The sequence below is a fragment of the Chlamydotis macqueenii genome, chromosome 6 (genome assembly GCF_036417535.1).
Source record: "Chlamydotis macqueenii isolate bChlMac1 chromosome 6, bChlMac1.mat, whole genome shotgun sequence".
Taxonomy (NCBI): Eukaryota; Metazoa; Chordata; class Aves; order Otidiformes; family Otididae; genus Chlamydotis; species Chlamydotis macqueenii.
Genome location: NC_141561.1, coordinates 5,528,833 through 5,550,226, shown reverse-complemented (window position 1 = coordinate 5,550,226; position 21,394 = coordinate 5,528,833). Strand labels below are relative to the sequence as shown.

General features: G+C 37.9%; 1 protein-coding gene across 1 annotated transcript in view; it reads right to left on the bottom strand.

The window, feature by feature from the left end:
* Window positions 1–21,394, bottom strand: part of LRP1B (LDL receptor related protein 1B) — a 579,931-nt gene that overhangs the window by 418,921 nt on the left and 139,616 nt on the right. The window contains exon 5 of the mRNA XM_086750558.1: window positions 7,177–7,314. Coding sequence (XP_086606684.1) covers window positions 7,177–7,314 — 138 coding nt within the window. The remainder of the gene's footprint in view (window positions 1–7,176; window positions 7,315–21,394) is intronic.

Sequence of the window (21,394 nt, the reverse complement as noted above, 5' to 3'; positions counted from 1 at the left end):
TATTGGTGACAACAGCTGAAGATAAACCTTGTGCTATCGTTCTCCCTGTATATCGAAAACGCAGTTGAGACATACTCTGTGATGGGAAAAATGGGAGCCAGGCAGCAGCTACAACCCCTGCTTACCAGGCGCATTTATGAGTGTCAGGTTTTTTGCCACGTGAATATATCTGGAACTCCCGCTACTGAGATTATGCCTAGAATATTCATCTTCATAACAGTACTTTGAAATTAATTTGTACAAAAATCCTCTTACATTTCTTACATAAGATCATTCCTGCAAGAGTTTTATTAGCTAGAACAGGGAAAAATAATGAGGTAACTATACATGCTAATTAACAGAAAGATAAAAAAAAAAAAAAAAGTCGAATAAAACTGAGAATGGGATGCTCATAGTAAGTCCTCAAGTGTTTGTTTTCTTTTCGCAACAGAGCGCAGCCTCAAAACAGCACCAGCAGGCACCAATAAATATCATTCCACATAAAACCCTGGAAAGTAGAACAGAGCTTTCTCACCTCATTCCATCGCGTCCCCTGTGACCCTGACTGTAGCTGCTTTCAGGTTTGTGTAGCCCTGAGACGAGCCAGTTGACTGCCGTCATGACTAACTGGCCCTTTTAACTACCGTTATCTTGCTCAAAACATGACATGTTAGCATGTCTACCAAACTTTGTGCATTTTACTAGGCAACAGGTTCATAGAAAAACTGAAATAACGGACTCAGTCTTTACTCCTCTCTCTCATAAGGAAGATTAAAAAGAACCCCAAGATGCAAACAGTCAACACTGCATTTCCTATCGTAAACGTGGTTTCCATGACCTTGAAGAAAATTCAGGTATTTAAAATATGTGTGCTAAGTAGGAAAACTCATCAGTATTTGTATTCAGGGAGGCTATAACTGACCAACACTTGATTTTGCCAGTAGAGAACATTATCCAACATTTTCCCTTAGGAAAATGAATTCTTCAACTTGAAATGGAAATATTGATTGGGAGTAGACAAGACATACCTCACTACTCCAATGGACAGGATCACAACACTCAATACAAACACTGTACTCCATCATGATCTGTTATCATATACTATCGTCATCTGTGGTCAAACATTTAAATTCTACACTTAATTTGCAACACAGACAATGCTGATACCTTCACAACAGTGTTCATTTGTGCACTGTGCTCTAAAAAAAATCTCTTCAGCAACAGCCCATAAAAGGTGGGATGAAATCACATCACTCATACGTCTTCCGCTGCTCTATCCCCCTGTCAGCCTCCTTTAATTTGCTTTGCTGCAGTAGGATTTTGTGATAGAAAGTTATTAAATCACCAAGCCCATGACTTCTTTGTCTTGACAGCAGAACAGACTAAATGACCTTGGCTAATTTCAATGAGCCACATCATGCTCTATTAAGGTAAAAAGATGGGAAAGAGAGTAATATACAAGAAATTGGATATCTGGATGGTGAAATGAGGAGATACAATAAAACCAAAAAAGGTAAAATAAGCCTTCACCCAGGCAAATGTAGCTATTTACTAGCAGCTCTGTTCCAAAGCAAAAATACTCATGATAGTCTTTGGTGTCTACACTTTTTCCTCTTTTCTGTCTTATAACCACAAGTAAAAAGCTTGCTGCAGAATGCAGAGCGGTTGCAGAGGGAATCATTCTGAATGTTACCTGATGGCTCCAGCAGCCCCACTGGTACGTCAGGTACGCTGTGAGAGCTCCTGGGGGTTCAACGATTCAGTAACCTGATGTGACACTTGGTACATCAGAGTCTTAAAGGATGACTGATTTAAAGCCTGTCAGAATAAACCAAATCAGTTTATAGGGATTTCATGTGCAGGTGTGCACTATTTCAAGAAACAGTTTCATGAAAAAATGATGGGAACATTTATAATTCTAGACTAATTTCAATTTTATTTGTTAGCTTGCTATACGACTTCACAAGAAAGAAAAAGAAAGAAAGAAAAAAAAGTAAGACTAGAATCTAAATGTAGCTCCAGAACTTTTAGTTATAGAATCTTGCCTCATTCTTGAAAGGCCTGAAGTTTCCATAAAAATCTGAAAGCCCCTCTGGTAAACACTACTTAAAATTTGCCAGTGTTCCAGCTGTAGAAGTGCCAGAACAAAAACATGATTCAGTAATAGCAGCATTTATTATCATCTTATGATAACAATTCATTCAAAAAGCCTAAACAGGAAAATAATATTTTGATTATAGGCTGTTACAAACATAACAATTATTTGGCCACATCTTCTGTATGTGTGTTTTGCAGTTTTTTAATACTAAATGATCCAGAGTTTGCTTTTATATATTTTATTGACTGGAGATTATGACTCAGATCGTGAATAACAAAGATCTAAATAATCCAAAGATTTGGCAGCTTTCTATGAGATCTGTTAAGTTCAGTAGAACTTTCAGTTTTAATTAAAAAAGAAAGTATCTCAAGTAACCTCTACAGAATCACAGAATCACATAACAGTTTGGGTTGGAATGGACGTTCAAAGGTCATCCCGCCCAACCCCCTTGCAAGGATCATGGACATCTTCAACTAGATCACGTTGCTCAGAGCCTCATGATCTCTCCTAGATTTTCTTAGTCTTAATTAACCTAAAAATATGCTGAGTTACATCTAGTTAATATATCAAACAGAAATTAACTACTGGTAGCTAATCAATAGTACAAACTGGACCAAGAGAAAGCATCCTCAAGAACCTGCTCAGTCCTCTGCACTTCAGGGTTTTAGTACAAGCAGCCTTCCTGGGAATACCTACAACATTCCTGCTTTCCCCTTCCCACAGCATTGGCTTGTCTGTCCTCAAACCAAGGAAGAACAGAGCACAATCCAGGTCAAATTTGCGACAGAAGACTATTTAGTGAGATCCCAATGAGATTAGTAACAGTCTTGTCAGTGAGGATGGATAAAGTTGCTGCAGAATTCCCACAGCATAATACAGCCCAGTCCATAGAAATGCAATGGATACTGCAGTATCACGTAAAATATGCTCCAGCTGTAAAGTCAGAGCATCAGCGTGTAATTAGTGCTTTCACTGGGCTCTTACCTGGGGCCTCTTTTAATTCCGTGCCCATTTTCCTTCTCAGTAATTGTTCCATTTTATGATAAATTGGCATAACCCAAAGATACGCAGTGTACTTGCGATAGCATTTTTTTTTCAGTGTTCTTTTAGTATTTTCTGGCTGGAATAGTCAGAATTTTAACATAACTACTCCTGCAGCTATTCATAATAACTTAAACCTTAGGTTAGTTAAGTGAAAAAGGACATTTCTATATTCTGTAAGAGTTCTAGTTTTCTATAGCTCAAACTCAGAGACAGAACAAAAACTAATTTTGGCATATCATCTTCAATTTCTTGCAAAATATATAAATATATATAAAGTACTGATTTATAAAACTACGCAGATCACCTCTCCAGTCCTATAAAAAAAAACTTTTCTAAGAATCATGGGAGTGTGATTGTAATTCTCCAGAAATTATCTTAAGGATATATCTAATCCTTTACCTTCCCAAGGCCAGGTTACTCCATCTAATCTGACGGATATTTGTCTAAGCTGTTCCGAAAACCTTCGGGGGGCGGGGGGAGGGGAAAAAAAAAAAAAGGGTATTGTAACGTTCAAAAGAGCACAAAATCAAAGGCTGGAGCAAGCTGTAGCCACATGACACCTGCTTTGACTGACCACAGCCAGTCCCAGTCTGTACTGCCGATGCCCGCAGCGAGCATATGGAGGGATTGCCAATATGGAACTAGGATGAACCACGGGAAGAAAAGACTTAGAGCTAAATACTTCAGCTTGCAATAATTTGGCAACTCCCCTGAGGCAGAAGACTTCTCAGTTCATCACATGGCTGAGCTTTAAAAGTGGCTAAAAATGCAACTGAAATAAAGATCTGGGTCTCAAAAGAAACCTGAAGAATCGTGTTCAAGAAAGAAGCTTAACTGTCTGGAGCAGCTCTGGATCAGTCTTCTACCAGAATTACTCAAAGCTGGGTCTGGCTTTGGCACTGGTAAATTTTATCTGAGCCTCACCAAGCCTCCAAATAAGCTGATGGGTACCAACTCCCCCATTCAGCGGGACTGGGGTGAAATGGTGGAATTATCTGATGAATCTCAGAAAGCTGAACAACCCCAGCCTACACTTTACAGAAGGGGTCAGTATATACTTGGATCCCTTGCTTACTCAGCCCCTGTAAAGTATTCTTTAATCAAAAAATAGCAAAGAATCCAAAGTAACCCAATACAGATGTCTTATCACCATTAAATGCTGGAAGTTTCAGTTTCTGTGAACTACGCACCCCTTCTCCTCTGAAGGACACTGAAACACATAATGTGAAACAACCGTATGCAATATTTTTTTTTTTATTATTTCATAGTGCCACAACCCCTCCTGAATTTATGCATTATATTCAGCAGCAAAAATGCATATGTGCCTGAAATAAAAGATGATGAGACAGGAATGGCATTGTATTTACTACTATTTCCTTGAAATTCCACATACGTTAACATTTCACGCTGCAGATACGATCATATTTTTACTTGCCAGGGAAAGGCACAGGCCTGAATATATCTCTCTAAGATCATAATGCAATGAATTAACATAAGAATGTTAAATATAGAGGAAAAAAAATAGAATAGTTCCAGCTACTTAATGCTTACACCCCACTTTTTCTTAAGCATTATTAGAAGCTTTCACCCCTGTGGATCTGTGACCTGTACGCTGCAACGGTCTTTGCCATGGTCACACCCCCCATACTTCATATCACAAGTTATTTTCCTGGCGCACAGACCGTGAGTTATTTACACAGCACTATCGGTGCTGCTAGCAATAGGTTATTGTAACATGGTCAGCTCCCTGAGCAACTGAATTGTTTGCAATCAAATATTTAAAACTGCTATTATCTTCTTGATCAATCAATCACATATTTCACAGGAGGAATGCTAATTAAAGAGGAACGTACGTAGAATGCCATTTTTGTTACTAATATCAAGAAAAAGCTAACTATTTGGATAGGATTCTGAAGTAACTCTGCAGCTTTTGGCCACACAGACGATCTAAATGTGTAACTTGTGTATTCAGGACACAGAATGCGCAACAGAATGACTCCTGGTTACCCATGCGTTGCTCTGATATATAGATAGAGAGGGAATAATTACAACTACACCGCCTTCATACCAAATACCTAATGCATAGGGATACATCATGACATATTAGTGGCAATTGTTATTAGCAAACTACATGATTATAATGTAAAATTATTGTTTTCTCTATTCTTTGGCTTGTTGATAGAAATGTGTCCACTGATAATTTCAAGAATTGCCTCTAATTGGCAAGTCAAAATACATCATTGCTCAAAAAATCATTTTCTAGATGAGGTACTGGGAGACAACTTTAAATTCTTAATAAAATATAATAGAAAAGAACTTCACTATGTGTTCTGTGTGGTTTAGAGCAAATGTTTGTTTAGTATATTTTACTAAATTCTATGGCAATCTATTAGAGCAGACATTAATTTTACCATTGGGAAGTTTTCGTATTCATGTATGATAATAAAGAAAGGAGTGGGAATCAACATGAACCTTACAAGGTGGATTTGAGCATAAATTAAAAGGGCATGAATAAAGATTAGGTGTTTTATGTGCTCTCACATTCCAAAGTGTAGGCGTAGGCTACATATACAAAATATTACATAGGAAAACCAAACATATTTAATTTACACTAACATAGGATTTTATTTTTACTCTATTTAATTTTTGTGGTTCCATTAATCACCTAATTTAAAGAGTTAAAATACAATAAAAATACAGTAGATTTAGAATAATTTCTCAGCGCTGAAAGTTTTTAATCCTCTGCCATTTAATCTAGAGTAATTGACACAAATATATGAATTATTGAGGAATATACATTTAAACGGTGCTTAATGGACCAACACTGTTCTCCTAACAAAACTCAACTGCAACTTCAGAAAGCTGCAGTATGGGCCAAATACTTCTTTGGTCAGTTTAACTTTTGGGTTTTTTTGGATGCTGGGACCAGTTCTAAAATCAATATGCTGATTTTGATTTTGTGTAATGCTTATTGAACAAGGACTGTACAAAAGTAGAACCTTCAAGAAAAGAAATTATTCCTATCACTGTGAATAAGAATTGTCATACATTTTATGACAGCCTGTGTCCTTACCTGGTTACATAAAAATAACTATTTGGAGTTTTGTGAAGTCAGCAGTATTACTCTGATTAATTCCAGCTGGCATTTTATTTTTTTTCTTTTTTCCTTTTTTTTTTCTTTTTTGAGCTTATTTTTGGTGCAGGCTTAGATTTTACTATGGTAGTTATGGAAATCTCTCCACATGAACTTTTAAATTCTATTTCAACTTACTGAACTACACCATTAATTGTGTCTTTTATTCTATATTGTCATATTGGATTGTAACAAAAGTCCCAGGACCTGTCCCTGAGTTTCTGGTTTGTAACATAAGATCTGTTGAGGACAATCACTTGCCTAGCAGTAAAGTCTACAGATTGAAAATAACTGACATGTTTATGACTCATGGTATCCAAGATTTGGGCTTAATATGGCAGCCTTATAACTATCCCAAGGCAGACTTCAATAAGTCTTCTGAGTAGTAGAGCTGAGATATTTAAAAAGTTGACCTCCACCAGTTTCTACTTAAGATTTCTCATTGCCAGAATTTAGTAACTATACTCTTAAACTGTAGATTATTAGAATAAGAGACCCCCAAAAGCAAGTCCTCAACGCAACATAACCCTCACAGTGAATGTGACGCATTTTTCAGTGTTTTTCTTTGGCTTTTCAGTTCAAACAAAAGTTATAAGGAAAAAAAAATATCTGCTAGATGGTGTGCTGCGCAGCCTTTGCTCCCTAAGAAAGCGTCTCCTCATCCTTCTTTTGATATAACCACTGCCATCATGCAAGGTTAGAAATCATTAAAGAAAAACTCTAAAGCCTGTATGCGCTTTTTACTTGCATTAAACATAAATTAAAATACGCTTTATCAATCCACTTTTGATATATATATAATCTCTAGAATAAGAAAGGACTTGTTTTTCTTTGAACTCAAAAAAGAAAAAAAGCAAGGGAAAAATAAAAAAAAACCAGACTATTTCAGGTTAAATATTTTTTCTTCAGCAAACTAACTTACCCCGGCAATGCACTCCTTCGTCATAGCCATCAGAACAGTCATAAACACCATTGCAGAGCTGGGACAAGTGAATGCATTTGGTTGTACCGATGCAGTTAATGTAATTCAGGGTGCACTTGAAATCTGCTTCCTCAGGACCTAAAAAAAACCCCACAGAAAATTTCTTATACATATTTTTATATCTAAAACAAGGCAAACAAACTTCTATGTTGCAATTGCAGTTTAAAGCTAAGGGCAACAATTCCATGTATTAGTGTGTTTTGCAGATTTTTAGTGTGTTATCACTGCTGTATTTAGGAGAATTAAAATCCTCAAAAAACTATTAGTGCAATTAAAAAGAAATCAATGAGTCAGAAAGGATTATTTCCCCAAATACAGGTGTTTTACAGATACTAAAATTAAACTTTACAAGCATTAAAAAGTATCATACAATTTTCAATTGCCTTGTGAATATCATATCAAGAGTAATAGGCACCAGTATTTACATTAATTTTTGAACTGTATAGATAATTTTAGATATTTATGAAATTACAAATAAATTTTACGCATTATGGCTGCATTAGATTAGAGAAACTGTTCCTCCAGCCCAGGAGTTTGCCTCTGAAATTGTGCAGCAGAGGATCGTAGGGAGAGGGAGAGGTAAGGATGCTGTGATTGCTCCCTTTGGCATACCATCCTGGCTGCAAGCAGTGTCCCCTTATGTCTGAAGGGTTAAGTAAAGGGACTTTTGAGGACCTCCTTTGTTTATCTCTTAGAGAGGGTTCCAACTCATTTAAAAAACAACATACATAATTTCACTTCATAAAGACTTTGAGATTTTTAACACACTGCAAACATTCAGAGGTCTGAAGGGTTTAGCTCATTTAGAGGATGAATCCTAATTTAGACACAGTATATGATGAAATTTTACAGGAAACAGCTTAAAGCTCCTGGTTTGCACATGTTGGAGCCTTGCATCTGTGCTAAAACTCCGACAGCTTGTACCAGCCCTCAAGGGAAACAGACCCTGGGATGCACTGTGCTCAACTGCAATAGGCTTTCACCTTCTTTGAGGCACTCACTCCAAAACAAAGGACAGAAATCAAGGGCAGCAGCTCAAAGTTCCCTTCTAAGTGGGAAAATCTCAGCTTTGGCACTCTCCAGCTTCACACCTTGCACCGATGGAGACACTCGAGGTTTGAGACAAGCACAGGGAGAGATCCTTAAAGTTACCATTATGGGCAAAACAGACTCAACTTGGGGAAAACTGTTCATTTATTTCTAAAACCAGCAGAAGAATGAGACAGAGAACAAGATAATCTCCCCCCACCCCTCCCTCTTCCTGAGCTTAACATTATCCCTACTACCTTCCCCCACAAGCGGCACAGGGGGGAAGAGGGAATGGGGGTCACGGTCAGTTCATCACACGTCACTTTACACCACTGCTTCCTTCTCAGGAGAAGAACTCCTCGCATTCCTCCCCTGCTCCATTATGTGGTCCCTCCCATGGGCCACAGTCCTTCCTGAGACTGCTCTGGCGTGGGTCATCTTTTCCATGGGGTGCAGTCTCTCCAGAACGGCTGCCCCAGCGGGCCCTCCACGGGCCACAACCTCCTTCAGGCATCCACCTGCCCCAGTGTGGGGTCCTCCACAGGCTCCAGGTGGATCTCTGCCCCTCCGTGGACCTCCATGGGCTGCAGGGGGACAACCTGCTCCACCATGGTCGTCACCACAGGCTGCAGGGGAATCTTGGCCAGGAACAGCATTACTCCTCCCCCTCCTTCTGAACTGACCTTGGCGTCTGCAGCCGTTCCTCTCACAAGAAATTCTTCACAACAGGCTGGCAGAGGCCTCTCAGGATCTTTTCACATCTCATTCACATCTCATCTTCTCTCCACTTCTTGCAGCCAGGCCAGGCCAAGTTGGGCCCAGTTGGCCACCCGGCGGGAGGCCAGAGCGCAAGACCTGCAAGGCCCACAAGGCTTGCGCCTCCCCCCCTCTGGCTCACTCAGCTGCTTCACATCTTCTCTCTTTTTTTTTTTTTTTTTTCCTGTTTTTCCCCTTCTTAAATATGTTATCACAGAGGAGTTATCAGGGAACATTCTGCTACCAATCGTCTCGGCCTTGGCCAGCAGCAGGTCCACCCTAGGCCCAGCCAAGTCCACTGAACAAAGGGGAAGCAACTTCTAGCAGCTTCTTACAGAAGCTGCCACTGTAGTCCCCCCTCACTAAATAAAACCAGAAGAGAGGATGAAAAAAATATATATTTTTTTATTATGGCTATAACCTATATAGCATTTTTCAATAAAATTGCATTCCTAAGCTAAGGATAAGGGGTCTAAATACCCTTTGAACTCAAAGGCAAGAAACAACTATTCTCACTATGCTTTAGGTTAAATAAGTGCTTAGCAAATGTAGAGGTATTAAAACACTTCACAAATAATACGATTTTCCAGTAAAACATAGGAGGAGAGTAACAATAGAAAGTGGATAAATGATTAAAAGTTATCCTAGATGTGAGGATTTGAATACCACAGTAATGAGAATCAGAGAGGTGTGACCTCCTGGTGCTGGCAGAGACCCCCGCACCATTTTCCTTTTTTTTGTTAGCTGGAGGTCAGACACTTCATCCCATGAAGTACCTCATGCACACATGCCCATAAAGCTCACTATGGTACCTAAAAGCTCTGGCAGTGCCCAGCGTTTCTCCAGGACTGGTTTAACTCTTCAGAGCCTCCAAAGAAGGTGGTAAATAAAGCAGCTTAGGATAGCCCAGCACTCAATGTCAGGTAGGTCATATAAAACAGAAAGGTTTAATTTGATTCCCATTTCAGTTGCATCAGGACTTGAAGGCATCTAACATTCAACAAAATCAAACTAATTTTCTGATTTACCATTTATAACTTGCTTATTCATTGCATTAGAGCAACTGAATAGAGTGTGAGGAACGAAAAAGAACTTTTCTTCTAAAATGGAGAACATTAATTAAAAAACTTAGAGCTGTGAAGCATGTAACCCATGGTACTTGTATTACTAACATATAAGCCCAAGATTGCTAGACAGCTTTCAGCATTCGTGCCTTATCAAACACAAAACTGAGATCTGTGACCAACAATATATGAGCATATATATTTCTCTTCTAAATTTAATGAATGACAAGAATTATCATTTAAAATATCAATAAGACTAGTCTGATGTGCTCCTGTCAAAAGATTCTGGGATTTAGTTTTGATTTGATGCTTCTTGCTTTTAAAATATAAGAATCCTTTAGGATGCAAACATCCAGCAGTTCTAAATGCGTTACCTAACTTAAAATACTAGTGGGGAAGCTTCCTAAATTAGATTTCTTTCATCAGGAACTGTATATGAAAGGAAACTGAAATGTGCTCCACAAAGTATTATTCACATTGTTTTGTTTTCAAGAGAAAACAGAAAGGGTAAGAGTAGAAGTGATTAACTTACTCCTGTGATTAAGACAAACTCATATGTAGTTTCTGTTTCCTTACTAGCATGATGCTTTGGAAGTCAACTTGACTTACAAATGAAGATGAACTTCAGTCAAAGAAAGCCCTGTTTTACAGAGGATTTGTGACCTATTTTGTCTGCAGAAGGACTCTAAAAGGTAACAGGTCTCAGTCATCCAACTTCACCAGTGGAACAAGACAGCACGTCCCAAGGCCACCCTGCCCACAATTCCTACCACCTGCACTGAATTAAAAAATGAAGCTAATCAAAGCTGCGTGTTGCGATGCCTTTGAAGCAGCACAGGCTTTTCCCACTGAATCCTACCCAGCTGCTGCACTTTCCGAAATGTCTAATGCAAATAAAGACAAGTAGCTTTCTATCTTTTTTACCCCTCTTCCCTCTCCCTTTAACAGACAGACACTTTTGGCAGAGTTATCAAGTCAGCTTTGGGAAAAGGAATTTTAAAGTGTTCTTCTTCAAAATAATCTCAGTGTATTTTACATCAGCGCAAGAATGCTAAGAATATAAAAGATGGATGGTGTCCTTTCTTCCCTTCAAGAGACACAATAATTCCTAGCCTTGCCAGTTGATGGAAAAATAGTCAAAACTACTGGGTGCAATTATGGTAATACACTGTCTCAACGTTTCAAACACTCGTACCAGGACATGGCTTGGAGGGCGTAGAGGATGGAAGAAGCTTTGCTCAAGCAGTGCTGTGCAGCTCAAGAGACTGCAGCTGAAGAAGCAGAATATCTGCCTCCTTCATGTAACTGCCTCTTAACAGATGGCTAAATAAGAAATGGAAAAAGAAAAAAAAAAGCTGAGCTGCACAAAGGTGAGTCAAGGGTGTGGGGGATCCCCCCATAGGCTGGCAGCCAGGACTGTCCCACCCCAACACTGGGCACCTCCGTGGGGATGAGCCGCGATGTCTGCCCATGGGTGGGGATCAGGACCAGGCGTGGTGAAGGTACCTAGGTCAGACACAGTCCTGAGATGGCCAGGCAGGGGCACGGGGATGGGTCACTGCTTCTTTCCCAAAATCCTGCAGAAGGCAGGCTCTGCCCAGAAGCAGACAGGCTGAAAAACAACAGGGATTCATTTCAGATCCACATTTCTTTGCTGTTAAAGTGCTGATGGCCATTTCTGATTTGGTCACGCTGTGTCAAGGCTCAGTGCACTTTCCCAGCATGTGAAAAAGCATGGAAGAAAACTGCACCATGTTTTGGCCATACCTGTGCAGTGTGCAGCGAATCTAGCTGAACTCCTTCAACAAAAGTGCCTTTACTTCAGTGGGTGCTGAAAATAGGTAAGGAAGTCCTTGTGACATCCTCTAGCAGGAGATTATGGGACCAATCAGACAAAACTTCTGGTTTCCCACATCATGAGAAAGTATTAAAGGCCACTCTCAGAATTAGCAGAGACATTTTGCCATGTACTTTTGACATGGTATCTGTCTTGAATTTGTGCCTTACCAAACTTACACCTGCTTCGCTTCAGGCTCCTGCTGTACTAAATTTCTAACTAGAGAATGCAACTGAGAATCTACAGATTTTGTTATCATAAACAATAAACAGGTTTTTATTAGCAGAAATTATGAAGGCTCTGCAAAGGGATCCGGATGAGGCCAACTGTTTGAGAGTCTACCAGAAAGAAGGTGGCTATTGGTCTTTTGTCCCAAGTAAGAAGCGATAGGATGAGAGGAAATGGCCTCAAGTTGCGTCAGGGGAGGTTTAGATTTTATATTAGGAAAAAATTATTTACTGAAAGAGTGGTCAAGCACTGGAACAGGCTGCCTGGGGAAATAATGGAATCATCACCCCTGGAGGTGTTAAAAAAAAACCATGTAGACGTGGCACTTCAGGACATGGTTTAGTGGTGGACTTGGCACTGACAGGTTTAGGGTTCGACTTGATGATCCTGAAAATCTTTGCCAACATAAACAATTGTATGATATATAATTCAGTAAGTCAAAACCTAATAATAATAATAATAATAATAATAATAATAATAAACACTGAAATTAACTTCTGAAGGATGGTTTCCAATTTTGTGTGTTACTATAGACAAAATAGTTCAAAGGGTGATCTCTCTGTAAAGCTGAACAAGCCTTAGTGGCACACCAAACTCCAATTTCTACACTCCAGTGAGAGGCTTTTTGCATCGGCACTAGTGTTAGAGACAAATGAACTCACAGGTGCCAAACACAGCATATGGATACTGGGTTTATGATGCTCTACAGTTTCTTGCCTTTTCCTCTTTGTCTGTGGTTTTGTAAGTACCAGAGAAAAGCAAACAGCAGACAGTCTAAATCTAATAACTTTAATTGTTTAATCCTTTTGTTTAAAACCACGAATGTTGTTTGCGTACTGCCATTACAATGACCCAGTCAGGAGCTCTGTTTGAGATGGCTCTCCAGCAAACACTTTTCCTTTGGCTTTTTCCTGATCACTGCTTTCCGCGTGTCAGACACTTGCTCATCTTCGCTGCACAGATGTAAATAATTAACGGAGCCACAGGAATCATCTTCCCTACTGTAATGTAGCCAATAGCCACTGGAGAGAAGAAGAAGAACTACGTTGAAAGTTGCAAAAAGGCTGACGAAAAGAAAAACAGAGGCAGTAGAAATCTTTATGAAATGGCTCAGCTTTGGATCATTATCCAAAATTCCCTCTGGGCACACATGGGCTGGGACGGGGGTGGAGTCAGGACACAGCTCTCTGGGTGACCAGGCCGAAAGCAGCCACCAGAATCAGGACTGGAATAAAAGTGGGTTTTGCCTAACACAAAGCTACCTACTAAAGCTGTCAAAGCCACAGAGGTAACTGGACCGATAGCACTAAAATCAGCTAATTACAGCAAAATCCATCCAGACTCCTAGATGCAGTTGAACATTTTGCACACAAACATTACCTCAAATAGAAAATTCACCTGGCTGAAGGGAGAAAAGACCACGTCGTCAGACAAAACCCAGTTAATTTAACAGTTCCACAAGATGGAAGGAGCTTTTCACTGAAGAGCTCTAAATTTAACCATTGCTGGATTGAATAGCATGACATGTGATTTTTTTTTTTTTTTAATACTTTTAAGCGTGGTTTGAGACATCAATAGCCACAAAGGGAACACCAAACTTTACCTGCCCACCAACTTTTCTCCAGCCTCTCTAGTAACAGGAAAAAAAGCAAAGAACAAATAATGGCAGAGGCAAAGAGAGCAGCAGAGGAAACGAGACTGGAGTCACCTAGAGTGTTCCAATATTCTTTCCAAAGAGTTCACACACTGTGTCAGTAGATTAATATAATAAATCAATTAATAAATATGTAGTGCTTAAAGACTGCCACACTATATCAGAATAGAAATTAGTTTAGGGGAGAGGGTAATGCAGATGCATAACTGTACTTTATAGAGGAACTGACAAGGACCTAGAGTCCAAAGGAGAAATATGTTTTAATGTGATTTTCTTCTTAGAGCTTGCGGGTTTTTTCGGATGTAAGTGAAAATGTCTCTATTGATATCACCAGCAGCGCTGCATCTTTACGCAACAAGGCAACAGAGTGTACTCGCATATCACACATTTCTAAGATATTTTCATCCCTATAGAACAGATTATAAAATTCCAATCTTTACTAAAGTTAAGGTAAATACCTTAATTTTTGCCTATTTCTGAAATCAAAACCTTCTGTTCCCTCAACTGCTTCATTAGATGCTGGCAATCTCATCTTTTCTGTACACATTATCGGACTTTCATTGTCCAAGACTTAACAACTATCTTTGTTTTATGGACTCTATAAATACACACATAGGTACTTACATATAGTGCCCTCAAAAAAGCATATATGACCCACTACCGTGTTAATAAGGTCAACCACACTTTCCCATTCTCCATTTATAATACGCTTTACAATACCTTGCAAAATTACATAGTATGGAAGAAAATGCATTATCTCAAACAAACTATCAAAAAAAACACCCTATTTGCAGTCAGAAAATATTAATTAAAATGTCTTACTGTACAGAAAACAAGTTGGTGTTTGGAAGCAAGAAGAATGAAGAATCCACAAGAGGACACAAGCAGCATGAAATTTTCTTTAAAATCAAGACTGTATCTTATCTTGCAAAACTCAGTGTGCCAGTGGTGTCTGATTAAAAATAACAATACAATAATTCCAACTGTTATAACCTTCCATCACAACTGCCCGGCATAATATAGTTATGCATCAACGAATTTCACTCTTTTAATATACTTGCTCAATGACCGCAGCTTCAACTTGTGCAGTAAAACTAACCACATAGACAACAAGAGGGAGAAAATTTATGTTCATTGCTACAGGCTCTAAAAATTAAGATGCTAAAACAGTTTTACTAAGCTCTTGGATGTAGGATGTATCAGAATATAAAGGAAGTTCCTTGTATGTACCTATACATAAGCACAATCATTGCAAATTTATATACCCTGGTTATTTTTGGAGAACGGGTTCGCAAACGTTTGTCAATGAACACTATACAAAGAGGAGGAAAAAAAAAAAAAAGCTCTATTTTTAGGAAGCAAAAATAATTAATATTCTTTGTACTTGCAGAGACAGAAAAGCTTTGTTAATGGGTTTTTTGGTGATTTACTACGACACACTAAAGCAATACTTTATGATCAATGAAGTAAAAAATTAATATTGTCTTATGTAGATGGTCATTCCTCATTAGTTATAAGGAACCTATTTTTAATTTGGAGGTTTTTACTTAATTAGTGTCACACATCTCATGGCTGTCTTGTGTCAGCTGTTCTAATGACTTGATGTCTATGCACAACACAGAACGGGCTGCTAATAGAGTCTCAGTTTCAGAAAAATGATAATGAGGTGAACGAAAGAAGTGTTAATTACTTACACAATTGAAGCACCTAATACCAGCAATATTGTAGCACATCGACGCTTATGTTATAGACATTTACATATCCAAATCGTATAAATGTCAGTGGAAAAATGAGGGTAGATGTCCTGTAGAGCACAGTGGTAGAGTAGAAGGGCTGGATACCACACAGAATGAGATCTGAATCTCTGCTATTAAACACTGTAAAAACGTGTTTGATATTTACACACATCATCCATCTCTATCTATTCCATTCTATCGTGTTCCAGCTCGGCTCTTCGTTAGAATGCAGAAATTCTATTAAAATAGGGCAATAGTAGGACCTATTTCCTGGATCGTTATCTGTAACAAGCTCTGGAAATTTGGATGGAAATGCCACGGCCCACATCTTAGGAACATTTCTGCACCCACGTACAATCTCAGAAATGACTGTGGATTGAGACAGATCTTACCAAGTTCATGTTTGCATCAGTAGAACTGGAATTCAAAGCCAGAAATAGTTCTCGAGTCCCAAATAACATGAAATTTCATGGAGTTTGATGAGACTTACAACATCAGACACAAGTGTTTTAAAAACAAGAAAAGATTAGAACATACACTGAAAACTGAACTTCTTAAATAGCAAAAAACGAAGTTTCCATCTCATTGCAATATATGAAGACTTTTTAGTAGATGATGTTGGTATCAAAGTGCATGTTTTATTTATGATTTCGGGGTAGAAATCTACCATTAAAATGTATAACTGTGTTTCATGTGGTTATCCACATGAAAATTTAGCTTAAAGGGTCAACATTTTCTAAGTATTTGAGTTTGTTTTGTTTTTCTTTTTTTTTAGAAATGTTATTAAATCTGAATTACTTATTCCTTTTAAAGAGTATCTTATATGTTTAACTCAGCTTTACTGCAGTAACTTAGAAATACATCTCACGCATTTTTAAACTGAGCTAGGTAGTTTGCAATCATAAAGCTATTCAATTTTTATTTTGTACACAGACACATAAATGTAAATTACATCTAATTAAAATAAATTGTGTGACATGTTTCTTCTTATGCAGTCACGCACTGAAATGATGAGAACCAATTTTAATTGTCCTAAGTACAAAATTTAACTCTGTAAAATATTTAAATGAGTTTGTTGGAGTATACACTGTGTCAAAAAGGTAAAAATTACAGGGCGTCGTATTTTATAGAGACTCAGGGTGCTGTTTGATTCAGTGTTGGCCTATAGCTATAAACTGACCTGGAATGCCTTTAATTTCAAACAAAAAGTAACGTATGTTGGAGTGGATATCAAAGTAATGTTTCCACCTCTAACAACATACCCACATCCTTAATTCCTTAGGAACAAAGGTGAACCAAAACTCATATGGACAAAAAATTAGAACAGCTGGTAAAAAATCCTGAATACTTACAGGAAATGTTAAATTAGTAGCTTTCAGAAACTTCTAAAAGGCTTTGCAGTGTGACAGCTACTACAGTTGAAGAGAAAATTAGTTTCATATATTTACCAGCTACAAAATAAATTTTTTGTACTCCTAGAATAATTCTAAAGAGGTGCTATTTAACATGATTCAGCCTTGACTCTATCTCTTTCACCATACAAAACCCAAAGTGCCTTCAGGCAGCAGAAGGGTGGAAGCAGACGACAAACCCATGTTAGACACCAACGCGGTAAAAGCCAACACTGTCGAGCCCTTTCAAGCCCAATTTTCCCCCATTATTGGAGAGGTTCTAATGAAATTCATGGGAAATTTCCAGCTCGTTCAGCTCCACTCACTTTGAAACAAGATTTTGCTGAACTCAAGGCTGGGCCACCTCAGCTGCAATCAAACACAAACACCTCAAGCCCTGATCCTGATCCGCCCGCTCAGCAACTCCCGGAGGCTTCTGCTGGCACAGGGGCAAGAGAGCAAAGAGCTGGAGAGCTCACGGTTTAACTGAAGTAATGCTTTCAAATGTCAGTTTCAGTATAATTCTGTACAATAATGTTGTTTGAAACAAAAATTGTTAGTTCACAGCTAAAATAACAGTGCAGTGCACTGGAATTTCCAGAAGCCCATATCTGGTTTCTGACAGAATACTCACCAAGAGAAGGGGACAAGGTCATTAAAGTCTGGTCAGTCAGACACAATTTCATGTGAAATACAGATGAAAAATAGTGAGAAAAAAATTATTTGCCTGCTGAGTTCTGGTCTCCAAGGAGAGCTACAGAGACTTTTTCTCCCTCATCAGCCAATAACACAAAACAAGTTCACCTTTTCATCTTTTTACCATATCTGGCAGTATTACTTCTAAAAGCAAGAATGCCATAAAACTGAGGAAGTGATACAGTACTTTGTCAGTACTGGTCAAGGTCTAGCAGAGAGGTGTTACGTAAAACCTTTTAAAACTATACTCTAAAATGAGAAATAAAGTTTTTATTTTATATAACAATATACTTCAATTAATCCAAGCTGGTTTTAAATCCTAGCTTTACAATCTATTCAGAATGAAAAAAAAAAAAATCAAACTAACTTGTTGTTACAAAATTATAAAATAAAATCAAACGCATTCAATGTAAATTTAGATGCAATGGTAAAAAATTGCAAAGTAATACAGTCACAGAACAGAATTTGTCTTAACATCTGCGCGTACTACTTTTAGAAAGTTTTTATGTACCTGTGCTAGAAGTTTATGTTGATAAACTAATTAGGTATAAGCAGAGTGCTGAAGAGAGAAATTAAGAGATGCTTCATGTTTTAATAGTCAGAAGAATAGTTTATTGAAGTTATTCACTCTTTCACAAGAGAGCACTAGCAGTGAAGAGATTGCCAGTCAATCACAACAGAGCGTATGGAGCTGGCCTGAGGATGGCTGTTAAGACCATTTGCCCCAACATTGGGCTTTAACTGTCAAGAATCAAGATTTAAAAATGCATTCAGGTGAACAGTTATAATGTTTTCAAACATCAAACCCAAGAAAGAGTTAAAAGGGTTTATAAACAAGATGGATATTATTCCGGTTTTATATATAATATTCTAAACTTTAGCACATGCTACTCTTTAAAAATAAAAGTGGAGTTTCTGTCTATAACTTTTTTAGTCTTGTCCAAATACTTTGTGACTCGACAGTTAAAAAAAATTCAATGTAGAAAAAACACTGGATCTATATTTAGCAAACAATCTAAAGTTCTTGTACAGATCTGTAAACAAAACTTTTCAGATTTAGACAGGAAAAGCAAACTATTGTCCCTGTAATTTCACAATAATTAAAAAAAAAAATAGAAAATCCTTTACCAAGTGTTCAGTAGAAAAATATTATCATTCCCATTGATATACCTGTGGCAATATAGGCCTTGGCCATTTCGGTATGCATTAAATTTTGGGTAAGAGCTTGATATTTTCAACTCCAGTTCTATACTGAGCTTTACAGCTATGGGCACAGAATCCTGCCCTTCAAAAACAGTGATGACATTAATGACATTAAACTGACTATTTTCCCATTATTAAAAAAAAAAAAAACCAACAAAAAACCAAAACAAACAAAAAAAAAAACACGACAAAAGCTTTAAGACATAATTCCTAAATAGTGAATAGTGAATCAGTGCTCTTGCTGTGAATCTTGCTGAGAATGGATAGAGCTTACTGCAGCTCTGAATAACTGCTGCAATTTAGGTATCTTTTATATAGGGACATTTATTGTTCACTTTAAATAAAAAAGGGAAATTTTCCAGGAAAGTGACAGTACTTAACAGATACTGTTGGGGTACTAGTGTTTTTGTTTTTTTTTTTAAAAAAGTCTACAATGGTTGACTAAATAATGGCAGAAAGTATGTATCTGATAACTACAGAAGATGCACGGGTGAGTTTGAATGCTGTCAGAATTATTTACGTTCTTTACAGATTATAGGAGAAGTAATTTATTTGCTTGAATATAATTTCAAGAAATTCTTTTTGTCATTACTGAACGTATCTGCTTTGCTCTGGCATTTGATGAAGCACAAAAGTCACTTTATCCTGACGAAAGCAGCTTAGAAAGAGAAGATTGTAATATTCATATTTCACCTGAATACATTCCTAAGGATTTTTAGGACATATATATTTAAAGGATTCAATTCACAGACTGCTGTATTGACAACGGTACCCTATCGCTCTCAACAGTTTGCCTTTGTGCTGTATAATTCTGGGTTAGGACCTAAAAAGTAACATAATTGTGTTCCTGTTCCTAGCGTTGCATAGCTTTCATCCATGTTCAGCTCCTATTAACTTAGGCAACTTCCACAAGGGTAGGATATGATTTCAGTTATCACGTGTTCATATATTTTTAATGTTTGGTTTCGTACACCTCGATGTCTCTTATTTCCTTCCAAAGTGAAGCAATCAATGGTGTCCACAGATATCGTGCTTTGAAAACATTCAGGGCTTCTACAAGCATTTAATTTTCTGCCTGTTCACTACCTCCCACACCTTCCAAAGTTCTGATTCTAGATCACGTAAAGCAGATGGAGTGAAATTAGGTGAAATTTGGACAACTAAATTTAAAACTAAGGTTGGAAAAGACTGCTAAGCTCGGTAAGTGACACCCATTTTCACTTCCCAGCAGCGCTACCTAGAAACAACTGAGGTAGCTCAAAGCAGAGGTGTCTGCATAGCACAATGAAGCATCATGTGATCCTACCTCAGCTGCCACAAACAAAGTTTAAATTAATTTAAATTAATTTACCTTGATCATTAACTCCAGTTGGGCTCAATCTGGGTTTTCAGTGCTGCAACTGTACGAAGGCTGGTTCTTACAGCTCTAGGGCAAAGAGGAAACTTAATATTGTTTCTTACTTCCAAGCCAAAGAACTGAATTTCAGGAGGATGGGAGTTGTTAACAGATGGAAGAATTTATATTGTCTTCTTTGTGTTTTAGTGATAAAAGATGGGTAGGTACATTGCCAGCGTCTTCTCTTTGAGAGCTGTCCATTCACAGCACGAACACTCATACGCAGCCGTACGCTGTTTGAACATGTATGATATTTTAGTAAAAAGCCTGACAGGATCCAGTGTTGTACCAAACTACTCATTTCTGACTTGCTATTCTTGTATAAAAAAAAAAAAAATGTCAGAAACACTTCCTAGTGAAACCTGCATTTGTTCTCTGACTAAAAACAAAGACAAAACTGAAAGTGTTTGCTTTACTGTCAATTTGTAGCAGTCGATTTGCCCATTTCATGTGAGAACTTTTTGATGGCCTTCTAAATCCAAGATTTAGGATCTGATCCAAGATCAGTTAAGATCGGTAGCTGGGATGACTTTTATCCCCATTTTGCCATTTCAAAAATGCTGTTTCATTCTTGTGCTATTGAAATTTGTTTCAGTTTTAAAAGACTGCAGGAAATTTCTTTTTTCCCGTTCTTTGACCTACACGTCTCAATTATAAAAATTATAAGTAAACAATAGAGTTGAAGGGAAGTATTTTAAATGTAACTTTATTCTTGCTCTTTCTCACAGAACCTTTTGGCTTTCTCCCATGCTAGTGAAGATTAAAATAGACCAGCCCACACCACGAAGAATGGTCTCAGCCTCTGTATCTCTTAACTACAGCAAATACTTGAAGAGTGATATTTCCCTTTCTCTCTGCTACTGTGTTGTGGATGCTTTTATGGAAAAAAAAATGCAATATGATGTTTGGGGGACCTTTCTCCCATCTTTTGTTATCTCTGCCTCTTGGTGGTCTTTGTTTTTCAAGTTTTTATTTAGGAAAAAAAATACTGCTTTTAAGTGCTTCTTTAGTTCTGACTCATTTTCCGCTGTTCACACTCCTTTCTTTGACAGTCAGTGGTTGTACCCCGGTGCATTGACTGATGTATTGAAACAGAGATCACAATGTAAAAATATTGCCCCATTTTTCCTTGCAAATATAGCATCTAATTTTCAGATCTGTTCTTTGG